The 17,705-nt window shown below is 39.2% G+C and overlaps 3 protein-coding genes across 3 annotated transcripts; 1 reads left to right on the plus strand and 2 right to left on the minus strand.

Annotated features, from left to right (window-relative positions):
• LOC107993863 (zinc finger protein 512B-like) lies at positions 1-3,497 on the plus strand. The gene is made up of 3 exons (XM_017050516.3): positions 1-1,951; positions 2,449-2,634; positions 2,881-3,497. The coding sequence occupies exons 1-3, from the start codon at positions 1,934-1,936 to the stop codon at positions 3,301-3,303; spliced, it is 627 nt and encodes a 208-aa protein (XP_016906005.2). The 5' UTR covers positions 1-1,933; the 3' UTR covers positions 3,304-3,497.
• Positions 3,498-4,810: 1,313 nt separating this feature from the next.
• Positions 4,811-6,844, minus strand: LOC107995030 (zinc finger protein 512B-like). The gene is made up of 3 exons (XM_017052286.3): positions 6,685-6,844; positions 6,166-6,390; positions 4,811-5,554 (listed from the first exon to the last, which is right to left on the minus strand). The coding sequence occupies exons 1-3, from the start codon at positions 6,694-6,696 to the stop codon at positions 5,285-5,287; spliced, it is 507 nt and encodes a 168-aa protein (XP_016907775.1). The 5' UTR covers positions 6,697-6,844; the 3' UTR covers positions 4,811-5,284.
• Positions 6,845-12,901: 6,057 nt separating this feature from the next.
• LOC107994956 (zinc finger protein 512B-like) lies at positions 12,902-14,219 on the minus strand. The gene is made up of 4 exons (XM_017052184.3): positions 14,067-14,219; positions 13,635-13,859; positions 13,355-13,516; positions 12,902-13,188 (listed from the first exon to the last, which is right to left on the minus strand). Exons 1-4 carry the CDS (start codon positions 14,076-14,078, stop codon positions 13,063-13,065), a joined length of 525 nt encoding a protein of 174 aa, XP_016907673.1. The 5' UTR covers positions 14,079-14,219; the 3' UTR covers positions 12,902-13,062.
• Between the last annotated feature and the right edge of the window lie 3,486 nt (positions 14,220-17,705).

Genomic DNA, 17,705 nt, shown 5'->3' on the forward strand with positions numbered 1-17,705 from the left:
TTTATAACTTTTTACCTTTCTCCTGAAAGACAAACGAAATAAGGATAAGGTAATTCAATTTTTATGTTTCGCGTTAATTTATTCATTTTTTGTCATATGGAAGATCGACGATGGGTGGAAAATCAATCGGTATCAAAGATATACGTTTTATATGAAACGGATAATCGATATATAATTCGACACGGGATTACTAGTTTTCACCAAAAGTGAGAGGAGAAAGAGGGTTGACCGGTGAATGATTTTACTTTTGCTTTTGTACCGAACCGGATTCTATCGCCCTTATAAGAAAACTATTACTGATTAAACGCTACATTTTTTTCTCTCAAGTAGGAAGGATACATATTCTACTCTATAGCATATGAATAATTCAATTTTTTGCATAATACATACATAAAATACTTTGCATAGCTCGTACCAAGAACTGGGATTTTTCAAGGATCCCGATAAATTTTTCGTTGTCCTTTCTGTCACTGTTGGAAATACATTCTCAGGATTTTTCCATGCGTGGGAAAAAATATAGAAAAATATCAGTTGCGATAATTTGCACGAAAAAGGAAATTACTAAAGAAAAAAAAAAAGAAGAAGAAGAAAAATCTTTTGATAAAAATGATAAATAAGAAAAAGAATAATTACTTACTTGTTCTTTGAAATACTAACAGCTGTCAAAATCGATTTGATTTCTTCAACGGATACTGCTTTCTTTCGAATCTCGGTATAGGATCGAAATGCTTGTTACTCGTGTATCATAGTTCCAGCGAAGTTTTACAGGTAGCGGATTTGTTTCGCTCGCACGAGTGCATGCGAACGAGTGTGCCGGTAGAAAGAACCAGATGATCCAGATTATCCTTTTACTTTGGACGTTCTTTCAGTGTTCGAGAACGATAATCCTTTCACCGTTCTCTCCCTCGACCGTGAATCGTTTTCGCGGCTCGCATTTCAGAATCGTCGATTGCTCTCACCATTTTTTACAAACAGGAAATTACAACGCGGCCTAATGCCACTTCCTAATGCGATTTCCTTCTCTGTGATCGTCCCTTTTGACCAGTGTTTGCATATTGGACGAAAAAAATTGAACGAACAATTCTTCTACTTAATTAAAAGAATTGGAAGAATTATTTTTAAAATGTCGTAATACGTTTGATTGAAAATCATAATCTCATATCCAATGATAACTTGTCAATCTATGCGCCAAATTAGAATGGAATTGATACGATTTCGATGAAGACAAGTGTGACGTTTCGATTGAACGAATATGATTTATTATTAATTATCACAAATATCTAAAAACATAGTAAATAATGGTTACCGTGGAAAGAGCAGTGAACAAGTTTTCGATCGCATAAAATCACATAGAGCGCATATATCAATTTTGACACTCGTAATTGATCGTATAATTAACATCGAAACATCCAAGACACGAGTAATTACGCTCAACGAAGATTGCACGCTCGATGAAAAGACATAACAAGATAATCGCACTATCACGATTCATCCTTCAAAAGGGAGAAGAGAAAAAGGCTGGAATCATTATAGAGACGAGGAGGGAGAGGGAAGCTGCGTGACTGGGTCAGTTACGAAAGAGTAAACACACAAATTCCCTTTCGGTGCAGTGCGTGGAAGATGCAAGAGGAGAGGCTCGATCTCGATTGCACTTGAAGTCGAGCGTGGTGACGGAGACCGTGGTGGTGGCGGTCGTCGAACTCGCGAGAAGAGCAAGGAAGAAAAAAAGAAAAGAAAAGAAAAGAAAAGAAAAGAAAAGAAAAGGGGAGAAGCGGAGACAAGACTGGAGAACGCAAGCCAGTCGGAAAGAGAGTGCTTTCTTCGTGGATCGGCGATGGTGAAGGTCCTCGTATATAAGCAACTGCCGTTACTGCAATTGTCAGTGTGATTCGTCCCATCGGAAACGCCTATCTGCTTACACCTACGAAACCGGATGACGATGCGGCGAGTAGTAAGTTTTAATCATCGTCGAGATGGCGAGACGTGTCGAGATGGACGAACAGCAGTCTCTCTTTACAACTCTCGTTGTAAATTTTGTGAACGCGTAACTCGAGTGGACTCGAACAGAGTTACAGGGTTGTAAAGTGTGAACTGTTTTTTCCTTGTCCATCATTTTTATCCCGGCAGAGATCGGGGGGCGTGAACCGTCCGAAAAGTGATTACGCGGAAGAGATCGGGAGAAAGCATTGCAAATTCTCTTGGTACAGATGTATATTATCGATATTCACATGGATCTGTGCCTGAAAGAATTTCAACGGAGAAAGTTAATTCCCGTTCACTTGGGTCGATAATTGAGATTCGTTTAATTCTTCTTATGATATTTCACGAACGTAGAAAGGATTTTCCGTTTTTTTACTCGTTCACTCCTCTCGAGCTCGACTCTCGTCAGATTTATCTTGGCGTGCAGTTCGGTGAACCTTAATCGCGATTATACATATACGTTTGCAGTTTTTGTTCGCTTTGGCCGTGGTCGCCGCGAGGGCCTCTCATTTCTCCTCCCTGGAAGGCCATGGTCTCCATTCCAGCGAGCCGAAGCTTATCTCGCAATCGGTTCATCTGAAAGAAATACCGACCAAAATCATCAAGGTCACGAAAACCGCGGTCGTCAAGGTGCCAGTTCCCTACCCAGTCAAGGTATTCTCGTTATATTAATTTCATAATGTACATATACAATCCATAATAAATCTGTTCATCGTCAAAATTGGAAAATTCGAATCTTTCTTCTTTTCTACGTACAATCCAATGAAAAATCTCTTCGTACAAATCTTTATTAAATAAAAATAGTTCAAAATTCAAATCTTACCTTATTTTCCATCCGCAAAATCGGACAAATCGATCACGAAATAGGAGTCGATCTAGAAATTCCTTTCTCTTTTGTAGGTGCCCCATCACATACCCGTCCCGGTGCCAGTGAACCATCCGATCGCAGTTCCGTATACGAAGCTGGTGAAAGTTCAGGAACACGTGCCGGTCGAGGTGTCCAGGCCGGTCCCGATCGAGATCCATCAGCAAGTACCGGTGGTGGTGCCGAAGGCGGTCCCGGTACCGCAGCCGATTCCGGTTCCTCATCCTGTAACGGTGAACAAGCCTGTCTTTTATCCGATACCACACCCGATTCCATATCAGGCGAGCCATTCCGAGGGTGGTATCGGAAGTGGAGCTGGTGGATACGATTCTGGGGATCACGAGGGCCACGAGTCGGAGAGTTACAGCTCTTACACGGTGAATCAACACGGCCACGAGCAGGACGTCCAAGGTGGACACTTCCAACCGTCTCAACCCGATTACGGCTCGCATCATTGAACGACAATTTTCAGATTTCCGTTGTACATATACTGTTCTTTACATACTGTTTAAGCCTGATTTGTTAAGTTTATGTTTTTTAATTTTTATGTTTTTTTTTGTTGACTCGACGTTCTTTTCTATTTTTTCTTGTTCTTGTTCTTCTTTTTTTTTTTATATGATTGTTTTAATAAAAATTTGTACTTTGTAAAATACTTGGTGACGGTCGGTGGTTTCTCTTTTTCAAGCGTTCACAGTTACGGCAATTGTTTGATCAAGTTATTTATATTATATTGCGAGATTGATGGAATATCTAAGAAAAATGACCTCGATTTTTCATGCTCCGATAAAATGGAAAGTGAATTATCGTATCACGATTTTGATGAGTCATGCGAGTCTGCATGATCTATATATATTTGACGCGTGGATTATATCTATTTCGGGGCAGAAAAGATCGATCGTGATTTGTTCAAGAATGGAATTGTATTTGCGATGAGCGAACAGGTATAACGGGTCATCCGGTTGAAACTGTCGCGAGTTTTAATTCTTGTTTCTCGCAGCGAAGAAAGTGGACTGGAAAACGCGACAAAACGTCAAATCAATGGCGCGGTTCTAATAGCGTTAGAATTTTTCTAAAACTTATTTTTCTTTCGCATTTGGTTGAAAGTATGTAGCACGTAACTGACCATTAAAAAGCGTAAGTACACACATTGCGTTCTCACTCACGAAAAATGAATCTCGTTCTTTCGCGATTAAATGTCAATGAAAAATTACACGAGAATGGTATGAAACGAATACGAGAGAAGCGAGTGAAACGCAATTACGCGCCTTTATTTGTTTTCGTTATTAAAAACTTTTCTTAATTATTATAATAACGAACATCGCGCATCGTTTTCTCTTCCATCCTCTCGCCACGAGGATAACGAGGAATCGGATCAAAATAACACGCTTGCATAATTTCATCGCTTTGTTCGAGGAATACCTGCTTCAATTTCGGGGGAAGCACGTTACGTACGCAAAATTTCGCTTAATCGCTAGCGTTAAACTGCATCCTTTACCCGCTTTAATGAGCGCATCAACTTGCACTTCTTCCACGAGGAATTTACATTATTTACACGCCCCGCCACTCACTTTGGATTATTACTACGAATTCACGGCATTGTTTAATTTCTTCGTGGAAATTCGTGGAAGGCCATGAACCTTCCCTATTTTCGCTTTATATTATTATATTATTATTACTTATCGCGTATATAAGTTTCTTATATCCGATTGGTGAAAGTAGTTTCTTTTAATAAATATAATGTTGCGTAATACGTTTTTTTTTCTATTAAATAATTTTTATGATTTTATAATTGAAACCAGTTTCGTAATCTTTCGTTTCAAAAGAAATGGTCAGAATTACAAAATCTCTTTTCAAATTTTTCTCGATTATTTCGTTCCGATATTTCCTTTACATATCCTTTACATATATATTTGTTTCTTCGATATCAATGGAATCGAGGAAAGAAGAAGGAAGGAAAACACCATGTTTCTTTAATACGAAAACATATATTTATTTCTATGTTGGAAAACAAGAGTGAAATTGCTTATACAAAAGCAAAAAAAAAAAAAAAGGGACAAATAACCGCGATGGAACAATTACGTTGATTAACGCAGGATCGTTAACGCTCGCGGATTTATTCCTCTCACAGATACGTTCAAGAGAGAGAGATATATAACCAATCATATCGTCCAAAGGGGGCCAATCTTCGCATTATCGCGGGACAAAAGATACGCAAAATATATATTGAACGGAGAATCGATGTGTTTCGATGGCAGGACTTCTTCGTTAGTTGCTCGTTCGTTCGGGCGGAGATCTTATTGCTTCTCAGCCCGAAACTTTCTCCGTCATCCACTGAAATCCAAGTGTCGTTCGGATTTGGAACACACGATAACGCGTCCCTGTCACGATCACCGAAGCTAGCTCCCTCGGATCCACGAGAATAAAAAGGATTGGTTTCGTTTACCAGGAGGAGTAGCCGCTTGGCCAACCGCCGTGATTGTACTTCTCGATCACGACTGCAGGTTGCACCACGGGCACCGGTATCTGTTTCACGTATGGAACGGCGTAGGGTTGGGGCACTTTGACCGCGTAAGGAGCCGGTACCGGAACTTTGATCGGGACCGGAACTGGCCTCTCCACTGGGACTGGAACGTGTCTGGTCACTTCGACCGGGTACGGTTTAGGGACGGGAACGGCGACGGGGCGATCGACAGGGACGGCGACCGGTACCTGAAACGAAAAATTGGGTTAATTAATTTTGCACGACGCGAGTAGTAAAGATCCGAACGAAGAAGAGTAGAAGTACAGGTGGGAAGAAAAAAGTCGATTCTCTTTTCTTCTTCTTCGAACAGAAGAGTCGTTGCAACATGGATCATAATCATTGGCAAAAAATCTAACGACTCGAGGACTTTTTCCAAGAGAAATCGCACGTGTGGGATTTGTAACGTTCTAAACGTTTACGAAATCGCGCCGCTCGTTCACATTGAAACGTTAATTAACGTCCGATGATGAAGGCGTTTACTGCCAATCACGCGAATAGATATTCCAGGATAAACAGAGCGTGATTGGGAGCTCGAGGTCCTCGTCTGAGCTGATCTCCTTGATACCGATACGAATGTAGCGCATCAATACGTTAGTCCGACAGTATATGCAAATCGATTGGGGAACATTGTTTTCGTGGAACATCGAATTCTTGATTTCGTGCATTCTTTTTCTTCTTTTTCCCCCTTTCTTTTTTTACTTTTTACCAGAGATTTACCAGCACGAGCTATCGTGAAGATCTCATAATCATGTTTCTTCCATTTTTTTTTTTTAGCGTGAAAGGGAAGAACGATGTTTACCTTAACCGGGACAGGGACGTGTTTCTCGACAGGAACAGCGACAGGGTGTGGTACAGGGACTGGCACTTCCTTGGTTACGACCGAGACTGCCTGGCTGATCGGTGCAGCGTAACTAGAGTATCCGTATGTTCCGTATCCTCCATAGATTCCACGCTTGTCCTTCTTCGTTTCGGTAGCTTGCTCTTCGGCGAAGGTTACCGCCACGAGGGCGAAGACGATTAGAAGCTGCAAGAACGATCCAATTCTAATTACGGAGAATCAATTGCGGCGGCCCGCTTTCTTTTCGCTCTGCTAAATTTTCTTCAAAGTTTATACGTTATTCGATTTCGAATTGGAAAAATTAGATCTTCGTGCATCGAAATACTTGAAAAATAACAACAATATGTATATGTATTTTTTCTTTCGACAAGATATATACTTTCGATCCTTGGAGACGGAGTCAGTCCTGATCCCAGGCAAAGACTGATCGTCAAGATCGCGGAGTTCATACCGATCGTTCATACGGCTGGAATTGCTCACCTTAGCGTTCATGTTGGCTGCGCTATTGGAGTTGGTTCGTTGGTTGTTTTGCGACTGATGAGATAGCAAGAAGATCCACTGCTTTTATACGGTGTGACGACCACGACGAACCCTTGAAGAGGAGGTGGTGGGCAGTTGCGGACCTCACTGAAACGGTGAGAAGAAATTGGGCGTGGGGGATATAGGCAGGGGTCTTCGAAAACCGATCCAAGGCAAAGCTTCTTTTCCACTCCTTTTTTTTGCGAAAGATAACTTTGTATCCCCACCCCATCACGGATTAATATCTTACGTCAATAACTTTCTTCAATTTAATACGAATCGTGTTTCCCTTATAGGATAGTTTCTTTGTTTTCCGTGTATTCGAGAGTTACGAAGCCTTTAAATCCCTTGGGATTAAATTTTTTTTCTCCAATTACGAATTCTTTCTTATTTGTCATACAATTAAATACGTAACGTAATAATAACATTCGAAACGTATTTATAATTAAAATGATTTAAAATTAACTGTTTATAGTAATCAATATAATTATTTTGATAATTAATTAAATAAGTTTGAACAATATAAAGGATTAAAAGACTAACGTTAGTGAATGATGTTAAAAAACGTGGAAGATATTAGGGAATTTTTTAAAAATTTGTTCTACGATTCTTCAAACTGATTTTCCTTCTTTTCTTTCTCTTTTTTCCCCCCTTTCGTTGGAAAGGCTGGAAATAATTCTATCGTCAGACATGTGACCGGATCATTACAGAAAGTGACCGAATTTTTTGTGTGTTCACGCAATATCTCTCGTTTGTGCGGCCAGCTGAAAAAAAAAAAATAATCTGAGAAACTACTGCTATATCAGGTGATCGTTATGTTAATATTGTTGTATTGCGACACGCAAAAGTGTGAATTTGATATTCGAAAGAAAATAATAAATTGGACGAAAATTGGAATCGTTCCTTTTTTCCTTTTTTTTTTTTATTTTCGTCCCAAGTCAATCGTTTTTTAGAAGATTTAATCATCATGCAAATTAAGTGACGCAGTGCAATGGAACAAAAAAGCATCGAGACGATTTTATACGGGGACTACATTAGGAAATTCCAAAGTGGATCAAGAATTCTTCTAGTGCGCGTGTTCTTTAGTGCGCGAACTAACTCTTCTTTCGGGCATGTTATCCGTTCCTTTTTGTTTCAATTAATTTCTACTCTAATTTACGATAATTACCTATCATTGTAAAATAGAAATTTCTCCAATTAACCAAAGTATACCAAAAAAACAATTCTTCTTAATTCATCGACTGCCGCCAGTCGAAAAAATTCGTATAAATTTCATACCATCGCTCGTGATCCTAGAATGAAAATCTCGGGCAAAGGGGATGATCATGATGGGGTGGAATAGTGATTAATGAATTTTCATTTTTCATCTCGTTCGAAAAAAATTTTCCATGAAAGAATCAATCGATATTCACCTAGATAAAATGATCTCAAATTCGGCACGAAGCGTGCTTCCAATAAGCAAACCTTGGCCTAATCGTTTCCTCAGTGATCAAATTTCATCAAGCGGGATCGATGCCCGATTTTCACCCGAATTAATACCCATTGGACTCGGCGAATTTCAAATTCACGTACGGTTGACATTTCGTACAACGCCAACAATCTTCCTCCTGCATGCACATTTGCCTGTTATAAATGGAAAGACGAGAGATGGTATTAAAAGAGAGAGAGAGAAAAAAAGCGAAAGAAAGGGTCTTCGTTCGTAGAAGAAATTTATGCAGAAGGAACCCTGTTGGAACCCTCTTTGTCCGGGGACGTCGCATACCGACGTACCAGATTGCTCGCCGAGATTCTGATCACCGTAGTCCCTCTCTCGTTCACCTTGTTCTTATTAGACCGATTGTTATTTCGTTAAACAGCGATGATTCATTACCTTGATCGGAATAAGCCGATTTTTCTAACCCCTTAGACAGCGGATAATATGTTTAGTGTTACAAGGACTGTTGCACCTCCAACAATGTTAATTGACCGACGTGGTCGACTGTACTTCTACCAACCAGTCGTGAACGTGACTCCGTCTTCGTACCTTCACCTGGAAAAAAAAGAAAGAAAGAAAAAAAAAATTCTATCGTGCGCGTAACATTCGAAAAAGAAAAAGAAGGTTCATCGTCCCAGTGCAAAGCTTTCGAGAAGACGTTCCAAATTTGGACTGTATTTCTAATTTCGAGCATTCCTAGTGTTCCTAATCGACGAGACAGAGAAAGAGAGAGAGAGAGAGAGAGAAAGGGAGAGAGACGTTTTAGGTGAAACCGGTATACGAGGATGCAGGTGGCGATCGTTGATGCATGGATCTCGATCTCTGTGCAATCGTGCGACGTGTAACGAATTGGAGCTGGATCGAAAGATAGAAATCCAATTTTTCGAGAACCCGGCAGGAATCCCGCAAGAAAGTATACCCCCGCTTCGTCGTGCGCGTTGCATAAAATCGTTTCTCGGCCGATTTCGACACCGGAAACTGGCTTTGTCCTTTTTTTTCCCTTCTTTCCAACATACACGAATCTCCACGGTCCGTTTGTTACGCGCTCGAGATGGGCTCGTTCCTCGTTATTGCGTAACAGCTATGCGTGGTATATACGAAACGAAACCGTCGAAAATTCCACGTTCGAATTTCGCTGCGTTGTTCGAACCTAACTCGGTTTCTCGATTGTTCTCGCGTTTATGGATCAACGGGTAGACCAAGAATAAGGAGAAAAAAAAGAAGAAAAAAAGAAACGATTCTCCGAGAAGGACTTTACCCGGTCGGATATCTCCCTTTCGAATTTCAATGTTAACCGATCGATTTGATTTACGATTAATTGATTGACGTATGATTTATCGTGTAAACGTAGAGAATCGGTTGGCCTAATAATGGAATTCCAATAATATTAGAAAAATTTTGACATTTAACAATGACGAGGAGTGAAATCATTGTCATAAATTATTTCATTAAGGAATCTGTCGAATTATTTCTTCAACGCGTGCATTTCCTTTCTCCGTTCGTAATAATTATCTGAAAGTGGCGAAAGAGTTTGGATTTATTTGTAATTTTTAAATTTCAACAAACGTAGATAAAACGTGCAATTAAAAAAATCATTCGAAGTCGAAACAGCCCTAATAATTAAAGATGGAAGGTGATAAAAATGAAAAATAAATTCCGCTATCCGTATATAATGAATACAACATAAAAGTGTGTGACGCGAGATGTAAATCTTTATGGCAATTTGTTCCATTTACATCGGGTAAAGGTGGAGACTGACGTTGCGCGATTGCGCGTGCAAAGGCATACCAAAAATTTCACGTCCGTGTTACGGTGGCCCGCCTATCGTAACGATCGCAGACACCGTACAGACCGTTTATTGTCATGAAAATGAGCATGATCGGTCCCTCGTCGCGTGACAGGCCGGCGACGAATTTCACCCGACCGACGGGTTTTATCGAGAATGAAAGGAATCGTGTTTCTATCGAGAAAGAAAGTTCGTCGCGTCTCTTCATCCTCGATGCGTCGTTGAATCGAACATCGACACTTTTACGAGGGAAATTCGATCGATTGTCCAACAATCGAACAATGTGAAATTTCAGAAATAATTTCTCATTCTTTGATCGAGTTTCCATCGTTCGTAACTTTCTTTCTCGAAAACAAAAAAAGAAAAAAAGAAATCATCCTTGGCTTTTGAAACGAATCAGGAATACACGTACGGCGATATACGTACGTAACAGAAACTGGACTACTTTTATCACTATACCCTGTAATTTGTCATTTTTAAACAACTTTCTATCGCACGACTGATGGATTGATGTAGTAGAAACGATATTTCATAACTTCTTCGTATATTTTCGTACTCTTAATTTCCCTCAGTTTTACGATTTGAATATACTAATATCGGATCTCGAGATTCTATAATTATTTTCGTTGTGACATAATGAGACAGGTATCATTTAAATAATATCGACAGGAAGGCAAGCAAGAAATTTATCAGGGAACGAAAAAATAATGAATTTGGAAAAAATGTGCCGATAATTTTTTATCATAATTGGATGAAATAAAATTTATGATAATACTGGTATGATGTCGTAAATTATTGTCCATGTTAAATTGGGAACATGGGAGGGAAGGAAAGAGATCGATCGTCTTCTTATCTCTGAAATCTTAAAATCAATTAGCGAAACATTAATTTCTGTCGAATAAACGTAACAACTATGTAAACTGTGTACCAGATATTTGCTTTTGTTTCATTTGGAGAATTCTTACAAGTGAATACAAAGTGAGCTTTGTCACTCCGAAATGAACGAAATTAATCAGACGATAAATAAATGAGAAATGTAAAGTTCAAGACACGCACACTGCGAAAAGAAAACTCGTTTCGATGCTGTTACTCGCGTTTACTTTCGTGCACGAGAAACAAAACAGGCTTTACATAATTAGTAATTATTAATTAGAATGTTATCCAAGTTTTGATGTTAAAAATGATTGTATATTAGTTAATTATATAATAATGACGAATCGTTGAATAATTCGTTAATAAAAATACGACGATACATCAATAAAAAGATAATATACGAGACACTCAGAAGCCGAACTTCTTAATTCTATGTAATTTCTTAATTCTATGTGAGTTGTATGAGTGTGAAAAGATGAAAAGAACTTAATAGTGGCTTTTAAGAATGTTTCTTCGATTTTAGATTTCTCATAAATTTTCTGTAACGTCTTAATGAAAAAAGACGCGTTTGCAGATTTCGTCAATCCACGTTTTCAAGTGTTCCAAGATGAAGATAAAATTTATTTATTTACTTATTTATTTAAAGAGAAAGAGAAAGTTTGATCTGAAGTTTCAATTATTTCCTTGTCGAATTTACATAGGGAAATAATGAGAGTATATGTGCGGCAAGGTCGACAATTAGGAATCATGCGTTAATTAACGGATGTCGTAACATGATCGGAATGTACGCAACAGATAATGACACGAGAAGCACTTTCTAAAAATTAATAATGATTTACATGCGTTCTTCAAAAGTGAACGTGGATATTTCACCGTGAGATGTGAACTCGAGTATTCGTTCGTTTCATACAACCTTGCAGTCTTGAAGTATTCGTAATATCGTTACACTTTTTACACAAATTATCTAAACGTTAAATTCTAAAAAAAAAGAAAACAATTACAGCTAATTACATTCAAACAAACGAAACAACTTTACGATTCTTTTTTTTTTCTTTTTTAGGAACGCGTAGAAACTGAAACGTCAAAAAAATTGCGAAAAGAAAGTAATTTAGAACCATTGATGGTTATCTTTGACGGTCTTTCTCAGGTCGATATTTAATTTTACGAGCGACCGAAAAAGAAATTTCAGTCGTGTGAGAAAGTCGTAAATTAAATATTGAGCAATATCGTTTCATTCTTCCATTGAAAACATTTGAAGACATTTGGTGAAATTCGACCCTTTAAAATTAAGGGATGCGATTTATCGTTAAAAACACAGAGTGTACATCGAAATCTCTGAATTAATCGTTCGTTGGACGATTTAAGAAAAGATTACTTTTATATCGATACGGTCAAATGAAAATTCGAAGAAAAGTTGGCCCGAAATGACCCGCATTTCGCGAGAATCTTGCGAGATCTCGAGGAAAATTGTGACGAGGGAGGTTCCCAGACCGGGCGAAATCGCAGTCAAGGCTCGAGAACGGTCGTGGATAGTTTCCACACAATGGCGAATCAGATAGCGCGCGTAGAAGTACGCGTCTGTCGCTCGAGGAAATGTCGAAACACATTTTATTCGCGAATTAATTAATACCGAGAAGAAATTCCTCGACCCGTTGCCGATACGACGCACGGGGATCAAGCGAAACCAATAACTTTACGATCGTTCGAGATCCTTGTGTATCTCGATAGAATATATTTCCTTGGGATATATTTCCGATCCGTTCTCCAATATTTGTCACATCGAATCAAATTTATAACATTACCGTAATATACTAGCGTGTACCAAACATATTTCATTCGACGACGAATTCCGATCTTCCACTGCTCGACACGTACTCGGGACAAAAATTTCGCAACGCGAAAACGAGCGTCGAATTTTTCTTAATATTATGCTTATTATATTTGCGGTCGGCAAAATATATATTTCGTAATAGATTAATTAAAAATTGACTAGATGGTCGGGATATAACGAGGCGGTTAGGTCGGAAAGAATTGACAAACGTATGTTTAAAAAATATTTATAAAATCGGTTTATTGCATGATTCGTATTTACCATGAAGGAGAACGTCTTTTGGTACTGCTCTCGTCATAATGTCTTTTGCGATGCTGAGGGGGGGGGGTGGTTAGGCTAGGACGGGGTATTGACAGATTGAAGGGGAAATTCATTCTAGTGTCCAAAGTGTTCGTATGCTTTAAGGAAAACTGGAGTTGGCTCCTTAACGAGGACTGGTTGTTTAACGACGACTGGAACTGGCTTGGGAACTTCGACTGGATACGGATGAGCGACTGGTACCTGAAAATAATATTTTAAAGCTTTTAAAATCCATCCACCAAAAAAAAAAAGGAAAAGGAAAGATTATAGGAAGAGCGACGAATGTATCGAATTGTACGTTCGATTCATTTTTTTGATTAATTGAATTGTTGAAGGAAAATGATAGGAATCCATCCCTTTGACTTACCTTGACGGGGTATGGGGCAGGCACAGGCACTGGAACCTTAACTGGAACCGTGACTGGAACTGGTTTTTCGACGGGAACCGCGATAGTTTTGGTTTGTATTACTGGGTATGGTTTGGGCACCGGAACTGGCACTGGGACCGGTTGAGGGACTGCCACTGGTACCTGGAGCAAGCGTTTAATTTTTTTTTTATTAATGTCGAATAGATAAATATACATTCATAATAAAAATATTTAATTTTAGAAAGAAGAGGAGCCATCCTTTGACGAAGAATCTTCTCACCTTTACAGGGTATGGTCTGTCAACGGGGACTGGGTACGGTTTCGGGACTGGAACCGGAACAGCCACAGGCTTCTCCTGAATCGCGATCGCGACTTTTCCGTGATCCAATTCTCCACCGTACAGGCCTTCACCGCCATAGCCCAAACCATACAGACCTCTCTTTTCCACCGTTTTTTTGTCTTCCTCTGCAGCGGCCAACGCCACGGAGATCAGCATCAAGCATACCTTAACCAACGAAAGAAAACCAATATTTTTTTTCCAGAAGGATTTTTATCGATCGCGATTTATACAAGAAAAGAAAGAGATCTCCTTTTCCACCAAATTTTCACAGAAAACTGTCCGCGTCAACTACTACCGCGTCACCATTCTCGAGATCACGAAAGAAGGGAGGAAGTTTCGTATCGACGCGCAATTCAAGAGTGTGCAACGTACCAGAGACTTCATGGTAACCGGCTAATACTTTGGCTAGTGCGTCTTGACTGGTAAATTAAATTGGTTCTGTCGCATTGGAGGAAAACCACCCTTTATATAGGGAATTCACTTTCATTTCACGCGTACACCCCGCCAATGAAAAGCCAATGGCCGTTCGGTGCGCTATCGCCACACCTACCATATACTATTTACCCACGATACAGTCACATACCGTTACACATTATAATATATATAATGTACATTGGAAGTTGTATAACATACGCGAAACGTGCGCCGGTCTGGGGCTAGTAAATAGAACGCGGCCACTTTATGCAGATACATATATGTATGTGCGCATGCATTTCGACCCAACTCCGCGACTCTAACGAGGACTACCTCTGCGGCATTTCGATCCGAAGAAACGCGCGATCGTGAGATCACTCTGGATCCTTTTCCGGGTCTAGATATATACACACACATATATGTATATATATATACGTGGCACGTGTGCCCTCATTCGAAATTTTTGTGAAAAATTTTTGTGTGAAATTCTGAAAGAAATTTTCCTCTTTTCTCTTATCGATCGTCCTTTTTCGTCGTGGAACGTCTTCGACGAAGAATCGAGGTAGAAAGGAGAGGTAGAAAGTTGGGGAAAAAGTTGAAGAAGTCTACGCAAGTGATTGGAAAGAGTAAGTCGAGAAGATTTTCAAGAGCTTCGATTCGTATAATTTTTTTCTTTTTTTTCTTTTTCCTTTGGACTCGAAAAAAGAACTTAGATGACGAAGTATCGGTAGGTAAGAAGAAGAAGGAAAAAGAGAAGGGAAGAAAAACTGCCATCTTTCGAGAGAATAGGGAACTTTGGAACGGATCGAGCGGGTGTAATTAATTTCGTAATTAATTGCATAAATCAGAGGTGCGTATAGAAAATCGTGAAGAAATTATGCAACATACGGTTGGACAGAGAAATCAGTAGCGATTAATGAAAGGAGAAAAAAGAGGATTTTTTTCCAACGGATGGAGATATTTCCTGATTTTACTTCTCGATTCTCCAATTTTGATTTTCTGTGTGTAATTTTGTACGCGCGCGCAAATTTTCGTTAGAAGAATATATAATGTAATCAAATGTATAAGAAATAGTAATTTTACTTTACTCCATTTATTTAATTTAATAAGGTGTTGATCTTTTACAAAATTGTTTCGTGAAATTAGTGGTTCAGTAAACAGTATAATTACATCAAATGTCTCTTCGCGATTATTAATCATATCGAGATATTTGCTTAATTAAACTTGAAGTTATCGCGAAATCGATACTCCGAATATGTCCTAATGTCAAGATGATTCATCGATCAGCTTCCATTATCTGGACCAAGTTAAAACGCATTTACCATTAATCCAACTTGTACAGCAAATTTCGATTGTTATCAAGTACAATTTGTATCAATCGCAGATACAGACAGTTTAATTTAAATCCAGTTCCAGCTCGATCCAGCACCAGTACTCGAGACACGACAATTTTATCTTCGACACACAAGTTTTAGACGTAAGTCACCGGCGACGGCTCCAGCCCGTCATTGTTTCTTAACAATTAGTAACATTTTACGCCGTAACGTGCCTATTTCAAAACGACGATAAAAGAAAAGATAAAAGTTCATCACAGTTAGTGAACCGAAACTTAGAAAGCGTGACGTAATATAAACGTATCGAACACCTAACTTGCCCGATTAAGAAGAAAACGTGTGACTATTATCGGTCACGATCTCGTCGATTTGCACCGCAAATCGCCGTTTCACAAGCAATTCCTTCGACGCAAATCTGTCAATCTACATCTTGCTCGCTATGCAAATAATCCTACCCACTACTCACTTTTTTTTCCCTCTTCTTTTTTTCATTCCCTCTCGAGGACAGTTCTTGATTCAATCGTTCCCAAAAAAATGTATCCTTTTTTCTTCTCCTTTTTCTTCTAAATTTCCAATCAATTTCTCGCAATCCTTCGCAAAGTGGATCTCAAGTGATATTTCTACCATCGATTCGATCGATTCGTTTCGTATTTGCGTAATACAGTTCCAGTAGCGGCGCAACATTTCAACAAGCTAATTTATTTAACGAGAATTTAATTCGGAATAAATATATATATCCCATCGATCTTTCGGGTCCCGAAAGGGAAATCTATCCCGCGGTTGCGCGATAGGGACACGTTCCTTATTACAAAATTCTTCGCATAGCCGGGTCTCCCGTGACTCACGCCTGTCGATATAACGAATTCCTCCTAAGGCTTGGAACGAGCACCCTCGATATTACGTGTTACACATATGAAATCAATGGCTATTATGTAGCCGATTATCTTTCTTTCGGGATCAATTGTACATTAATTTGCGTATCCGTATATTTTTCCTTCGACTTCGTTTCCGCGTCGATGTAATGCATGCACGATTTGGATATATCGATACATGTATCCAAAGGTTCCCGTGCACCTTATTTCGCGTTCAACATTTCCTGCATCTGTGTGTTCAGCTTGCTCACGCAACGAATGCATTCACGGATCGATCGATCTAGAAAAACGAGTTTGAGATTTCAATATCGGACAAGTCCCGTTGACGTCACATGCCTGCTTACTGACCTCTCTCGAGTCGTGCCTCCAACTTCGCCTTCCTCCGTTTCGATCGGAAAATATTGAGTTCGGGATATTGCGAGATAGAACATCGAGTAAGAACGAAAAAATCCTGTTTCCGCAAGCCTTTGATCCTTTATTAGTTCTATATTCCTTTGCATAAGTTAGATTGAATTTTATTAACAGAAAAAATTTAACGAGGTTAATCGATAAACAGGCTCGTCAAAGATCACACGACGTTTCTTTGTTGCTTCTTTAAATCTATCCGGACAATTTTCATTTAAGTCGGTTACGGGATTGAAATTTTATTAAATTATATTTCCATTATTCCGTGTACACGATACACAATTTTTCTAACCAGACGAAATTACGTAGCGTTACTATCATTAATTCGTATTGAAATATCCAATACGGTTGTCTAATTGCACACAGAGTTGCACACAGCCTCCGGTTTCCTCCGCGTTGTGTCATTTCGTGATCGCTGTGGTCGCAATCCCTTGTAACTGTTCAACCTGTTTTGAAATTGCTATAAAATTAACGATCTCAACGATTATCCGGTGTCACGGATTAAGTAACGTTTATTTTTATTCTCCTTCATTTGCGTGCACCAGCTTTCGGATAGTCGCGCGGCAACGAATTGAAAATGGGAACATTAAACGCACACGTAAATCGATCCACGCCACTGATACACTTCCTTGATCGTCGATGTTTATTAAACGTTGCGAGTTGTTTCATCTTCTCTTTAATTTTACACTTGTTGTATTTATTTATTTTTTTTTTTTTTAAGAAAGAGAGAAAAATTTAAAGCAAGATGCGAAATACGAGGGGGATCAAAGTGGATAAAAAGATGGATTCCTTGTTGATCCTTTTTCAGCTCTCACTTTCTGTGTGGTACACCCGGGTGAAAACCGTGCCGTGTTGCTATCAAGATCCGCCTTACGTAAGCGAAAGAAACATGCTAGCAAACTTGGATTAGGGCTTCGTAGACATTTACCGCAACAGACTGTTATCCAAGTTAAAGAAATAACCTTTGCCTCGTGTTCCTTTGCGTA

This window comes from Apis cerana, linkage group LG9, assembly GCF_029169275.1.
Source record: "Apis cerana isolate GH-2021 linkage group LG9, AcerK_1.0, whole genome shotgun sequence".
NCBI classification, from domain to species: domain Eukaryota; kingdom Metazoa; phylum Arthropoda; class Insecta; order Hymenoptera; family Apidae; genus Apis; species Apis cerana.